The 6391-nt window shown below is 38.6% G+C and overlaps 1 protein-coding gene across 1 annotated transcript; it reads right to left on the bottom strand.

Moving 5' to 3' along the window:
• Nucleotides 1–486: 486 nt before the first annotated feature.
• On the bottom strand, nucleotides 487–1566 carry DEFB128 (defensin beta 128). The gene is made up of 2 exons (XM_037501614.1): nucleotides 1518–1566; nucleotides 487–722 (listed from the first exon to the last, which is right to left on the bottom strand). Exons 1-2 carry the CDS (start codon nucleotides 1564–1566, stop codon nucleotides 487–489), a joined length of 285 nt encoding a protein of 94 aa, XP_037357511.1.
• Nucleotides 1567–6391: the final 4825 nt, after the last annotated feature.

Below are 6391 nucleotides of genomic sequence, written 5' to 3' on the forward strand. Positions count from 1 at the left end.
GCTATGAAAATGTTCAACTACCTTACCTTTTTCTAATGAATCTGTAGCTGTTAGCAAAACCCTTTGTATTCATACATACAAAGCTGGGACAAGCCTCCCTGGAGGTGCAGTAGTTAAAGACACACAGCTATCAAGCTATCGTCAACCACTATAGCACAAGTTTGATGCCCGGCCAGGTAGACCTCTCCTGTCTCACCCGCTGCTCCCCTCAACAGTGTATTTCAGTCAATCCACCTGTTTTGTTCCCCACTCTGTCTCTGGTGAATCCTCTCACCCCCTGCACCTCTGGCCTGTATCCCAGTTCTTGTAAGCATAAATAAATAAATCTTTAAAAAATAATACATAAATCCGGGGAAAAGCATAGGACTTTATTGTATAGAAAAACAAGTTTACGGAAAGAAGTAGATACATCTCTTGCTCTAACCTTCTGATTAGGTGACACCTTTGATTTGAGAAGAGTGGAGACCAGTGGAGCAAGCACTCGCTTTATATCTGGATTGTAAAAATTGTAATGGTGGGCAAAACAATATAGTCCGCCTTCGTATCAAGTGGTACTGAAGCTTCAGACAACTCTGGAGATTCCGGGTATTTTTGGTTTTCTCTTTCATTAACACAACATAGTTTTCCATTTTGACAAGCTACTTCATATATTTCCCCCATTCCACATTTCTTCCTACAGAAGCCGCTTACTTTATTAAAGCATTTGCTGGGACGTGCCACATCTGTGCACAAAAAACAACATTGAACCCATGTTAGTTCCTGAGGTAGATGAGAAGAAATCTATGATTCCTCACAAGCTATGGCCTCCTGTAATTCCAAAGTGAATCTTATGCTGAACACAAATTTAGACAAGCACATGGAACACAGAGATGAGAGAGACAAAGATATGTACTCTCAATCTTAAATTTCAGAACCAGGGAGCATCTCTGAGGATCAGAGATTATTTTTAGGGCCACAGAAAAGTACTATGCTATTCTACAGGAGCAAAAGAGAATGGAACTCTCAGTGACAGAACTCTGACCATGAATTTGGTATATTTGTAAGTTCATATAATCCTCACATGAAATCATTATGAAATTAAGTCATTATACTTACTCAGATAAGAATATTTCTATTTAAAAATATTCTCGATTCATACAACTAATCAGTGATAGACACATATTTTAACCTCATATCTATAAGACCCCCAAAGCTTGCGCTGTTCTAATTACTATTGTAGCATAGACTGAACATGAATTTGAATGGAAAAAGAGGTGCCAGACACCTGGGTGTAAACTACATTCAACATAGTTTTGATGGGTTCATTCCTAACTTTGGAAAGAAGTTATAAGAGTATAACCTTGATCTCTTCTTAACTCCCTGTATGCTCTCTTCTAAGATACAGACAAAAGTTAGGCACCCAGGGAGTAGGTACTTTTGATGACATTGACAAGATATCAATAACCTTGGAGACCCTGACTCCACTCCTATGAACAGCATTATCTCCCAGGGTTTCATGGTACATGGGGACAAATTACCTGTGTGTATCTCAAACAGCAGAAAAATGAGAACCAGAAACAGCTTCATATTTATGGACTTCCCAAGAGCAATAGTCAACAGAATTTCTTTGTCCAGTGATCTGTCTCACACAGAGTTTCCCAAGATTAGTCAGAGTTTTGGGTGCTATTAACATGCTGAGCCTTATTTTAACCCACATGAATGGACAGGAAATTCAACTCCACCCCCACATACATCCCCAAATATAGAGTTCACAGTCATAGAACATTCCATCACATCACACCTACACAGTCATAAAACATTCTACCACATCACACCCCCTCATCCTTCATCTGGAGAGAGTAGGAACAGTTGCTTCTCTACTGGTGTTATCAACCCCTTTGAGTCAAAGTTGATCATATGTCCTGCTTTGCAGAGGACAGATCATATACAACAAACCCACAGCTTACATCATACTCAATCGTGTGGTACTACTGCTCCAATGTCCCATCCAATCAGTGCCACCTTTATTACAAAAGTAACCTAGTGTAGAAGATTAATTAAATAATTAATCATGGTAAACACAAAAGCACATGCAATATTTTTTTTTTAATTTATGAAACTTCCAGAAAATCATCTAGGAATGGCATTGCTTAGGTTTGTCTAGATAAACTTATTTCAGAATTTCCTATTAAGTCTTACCATACACTATGGCCCAATTCTATAATTGAAATCTTTCAAAATATCAATTTTCTTAGAACCTTATATATAAACCAAATAGTAACCTCAGAATGTAAAAAAAAAGAAAAACCCACTGGAAAAAAAAAGGAAGATGAAACAAATGGAATCCAAACACAACAGAAAAGGTAGTAATCAAAATATTCAGGAAAGAAAAAGAACAAAAGAACAGAGACAAAGTAGACCAAAAATTAAGAAAACAAATGGAAATAAATATTTTTGTATCAATAATTTCCCTAAACATCACCACCATCTTTTTTTTTTAGAATTCTCTATGACCTTTTTTATTTTTTTATTTAAATTTTATTTTTATATTCCCCATACAATTATAACCCCCTTATTTGACCCCAATCCCTCCTTTACCCGCCCCCCAACCCCACAGAGTATCTCTGGTTCATAGTTGTTTGTTGATTTTGATATTTTCTTTCTTATAGTTATTCTTTTTCCTGGTCCCTTATTTAAGTTTTCTAGATTCCTGCTATGAGTGAGACCATCCGGTATTTTTCTTTTTCTTTCTGGCTTATTTCCCTGAGCATGATCCCTTCCAGCTCCATCCATGTTGCTGCAAATGGCATGTGTTTATCTTTTTTGAATGCTGAGTAATATTCCATGGTATATATGTACCACATCTTCTTGATCCAGTCATCTATTTTTGGGCATTTGGGTTGTTTCCAAAGCTTAGCTATTGTAAACAGTGCTGCTATAAATATAGGGGTGCAGGTGCTCTTTGGAATTGATGTTTCTGTGTCCTTTGGATAAATACCTAGGAGTAGAATTGCTGGATCATATGGAAGCTCTATGTTTAGTAGGCCAAGAAATCTCCACACAGCTCTCCATAGTGGTTGGACCAGTTTGCACTTCCACCAACAGTACAGGAGAGTTCCTTTTTCTCCACAACCTCGCCAACATTTGTTGTTGCTAGTTTTTGGGTTTTTTAATTAATTAATTTTATTTATACAAGCACTGGGTACAGTCAGAAGTGCGGGAGGGTGAGAGAATTCACCAGAGCCAGAGTGGGGAGCAGAGCAGGCAGAAGGACTGAAGTACACTGCTGAGGGGAGCAGCAGGCGGCAGGACAGGTCTGCGCGCCATGCGGGACCCTCCTCCAGTGGCCGGGGAGCAGCCGGGGATCGAACCAGCGCCGCAGAGGCTGCGGGCAGCTTCGCAACCCAGCACTTAACTGCTGCGCCACAGGGGAGGCCCAGTTTTTTTAATATGTGCCATTCTCACTGGTGTAAGATGCTATCTCATTGTGGTTTTGATTTGCATTTCCCTGATTACAAGTGATGTTGAACATTTTTTCATATGCCTGTTGGCCATTTGCATTTCCTCTTCAGAGAAGTTTCTTTTTAACTCTTCTGACCATTTTTTGACTGGATTATTTTCTTTGTTTTTGGGGTCTCATCAGCTCTTTGTAGATTTTTGTGATCAGTCCTTTATCATTAGTGTTGTGTGCAAAAATGTTCTCCCAGTCGGTACAGTTTCACTTTGTTTTGGTTATTGTCTCTTTTGCTGTGCAGAAGCTCTTTAATTTGAACATCACCATCTTGAATTCACCAATCAAAAAGCACTAAGTGACTGGTGGGATGATAAAATAAAACCAAAATTTCTGTTGTCTCCAGGAGACCCAGCTGACCTCCAAAGATAAACATAAGCTCAAAGTTAAAGGTTAAAAAGTAATCCCACAAGCAGGGCCTCCCCGGTGGCGCAGCAATTGAGCGCTGGCTTGCGAAGCTGCCCGCGGCCTCTGCGGCGCCGGTTTGATCCCCAGCTGCTCCCTGACTGTACCCAGTGCATGTATTAAAAAAAAACAAAAACAAACAAACAAACAAATAAATAAAAAACATGCCTCTATAAAAAAAAAATAAAAAAAATAATCCCACAAGCAAATAGTACCCTAAAAAGGGCCGACATAACCATACCTAGATCTGACAAAATGGATTTCCAGCTAAGAATGGTAACAAAGGACAGAACCATTATTAAATGATTAAGGGATCAATACATCAGAAAGATAACTCTCATAAATGTGTATGCACCAAACAAAGGAGGATCAACATATTAATCAACTGTTAACAAACCTAGAAAGACACATCAACAGCAACACAATAGTAGTAAGAGACTTCAATACCCTCTTAAAACCTTGAGGCCAACCAGACAGAAAATCAATAAAGAAACAATAACCTTAAGTGAGGAATTAGACCATGTGGGCTTAGTAGGAATTTATAAGGCGCTCCTCACCAAAAAAAAAAAAATGAGTATACATTCTTCTCAAGTGTACATGGAACAGTTTCAAGGATAAACTACACATTGAGTCACAAAACAAGTGTCAATAAATTAAGATGGAAATCACATCAAATATCTTCTATGATTACAATGGTATAAAAGTAGAGCCCAAACACAAAAAGAAAGTGGGAAAAAATCTCAATTATGTGGAGAAAAACACCTAAAATGTGTTACAAATATGCAGAGATTAAACAACATGCTACTGCATGATTGTTAAGTTAATGAAGAAATCAAAGAGAAATTCAAAAATAATTGGAGAAAAAAAACAAAAAATAGAGGATATATTTTGATGCAACAATAGCAGTAACAAGAGGGAAATTTATAGCAATGCAGGTCTATATAAAGAAACCAAAAAATCTAACTTTATACCTCCAACAACTAGAAATAGACAAACAAATGAAACCAAAAGGGACTAAAACAACAAAAATTACAGTAGAACTAAATGAGATACCACAACATAGTAAAGACCATATATGACATACCTACAACTTATTTTATACTCAATAACAGAAAACTAAAAATGTTTCCTTTAGGATCAGGTACAAGGCAAGATGTCCACTCTCACCACTACTATTTAATGTGATCCTGGAATTCCTATCTAGAACAATTAGACAAGAGAAAGAAATAAAAGAAGTCCAAGATAGAAAAGACGTAAAGGCATCACTATTTGTAGATGACATATTTCTCAAAATTTTAAAAATAGGGCCTCCCCGGTGGCGCAGCGGTTGAGCGCTGGGTTGCGAAGCTGCCCGCAGTCTACGCGGCGCCAGTTCCATCCCCGGTTGCTCCCCGGCCACCGGAGGAGGGTCCCACATGGTGCGCAGACCTCTCCTGCCGCCCGCTGCTCCCCTCAGCAGTGTACTTCGGTCCTTCTGCCTGCTCTGCTCCCCGCTCTGGCTCTGGTGAATTCTCTCGCCCTCCCGCGCTTCTGACTGTACCCAGTGCTTGTATGTATAAACAAACAAACAAATAAATGGATAAATCTTTAAAAAAAAAAAAAAATTTTAAAAATAGCTATCTACCATATGATCTAATAATCCTACTCCTAGATATCTACCCAAAGAACACAAAAACACTAATCCAAAGGGATGTATGCATTCATGTTCTCTGCATCCCTGGTTATAACAGCTGAGCTATGGAAACAATCTAAGTGTCCAAGGGCCGATGGGTAGATCAAGAAGTTTTGCTATGTTTACACAATGGAAAACTACTCAGTTATAAGAAAAGATTAAATCTTGTCATTTACAACATTTATAGAACTTAAGGAAACTGTGCTAAACACAAGATGACATTCTTACATCCTGAAAGTAATATTGCCTGCCTACTTCTAAAGATTCCAAGGTCTATTTGTTAATTTGTGTCAACTCTGTAATAGCAGAGACCTTAATGCAATCCTTGGGTTGTGTACATGAAGTACACAATCTCCACATTTTCAAAGCCCTTTGGAAACATGCAATAGATTTCCCATTGAGCAGGCTGGGATGGATAATGAAATGTTGCTTTTAAATCATAGTCTGTTAAAAAAAAAAAGTCATCCAATAACATTTGTTATTGTACCTCCCTCTGTGATTCAAAGTAGTACAAACTATTTTCTTTTTTTTTAATTTTTAAAAAGATTTTATTTTTATTTATATAAGAACTGGAGTACAGGCCAGAGGCATGGGAGGGTGAAAGAATTCACCAGAGCCTGAGCAGGGAACAGAACAGGCAGATGGACTGAAAACACTGCTGAGGGGAGCAGCGGGTAAGATAGGAGAGGTCTGCTACATCATGTGAGTATCTCCCTGGCCGGCCAGGAATCGAACCTGCGCTGTAGAGGCTGCGACAGCTTCACAGTGCTACGCTCAACCCTCTACACCACCAGGGAGGCCCAAACTGTTTTCAATACAATATT

The sequence above is a fragment of the Talpa occidentalis genome, unplaced genomic scaffold (assembly GCF_014898055.3).
Source record: "Talpa occidentalis isolate TD23 unplaced genomic scaffold, MPIMG_talOcc4v2.1 talOcc4.10, whole genome shotgun sequence".
Classification (NCBI taxonomy): Eukaryota; Metazoa; Chordata; class Mammalia; order Eulipotyphla; family Talpidae; genus Talpa; species Talpa occidentalis.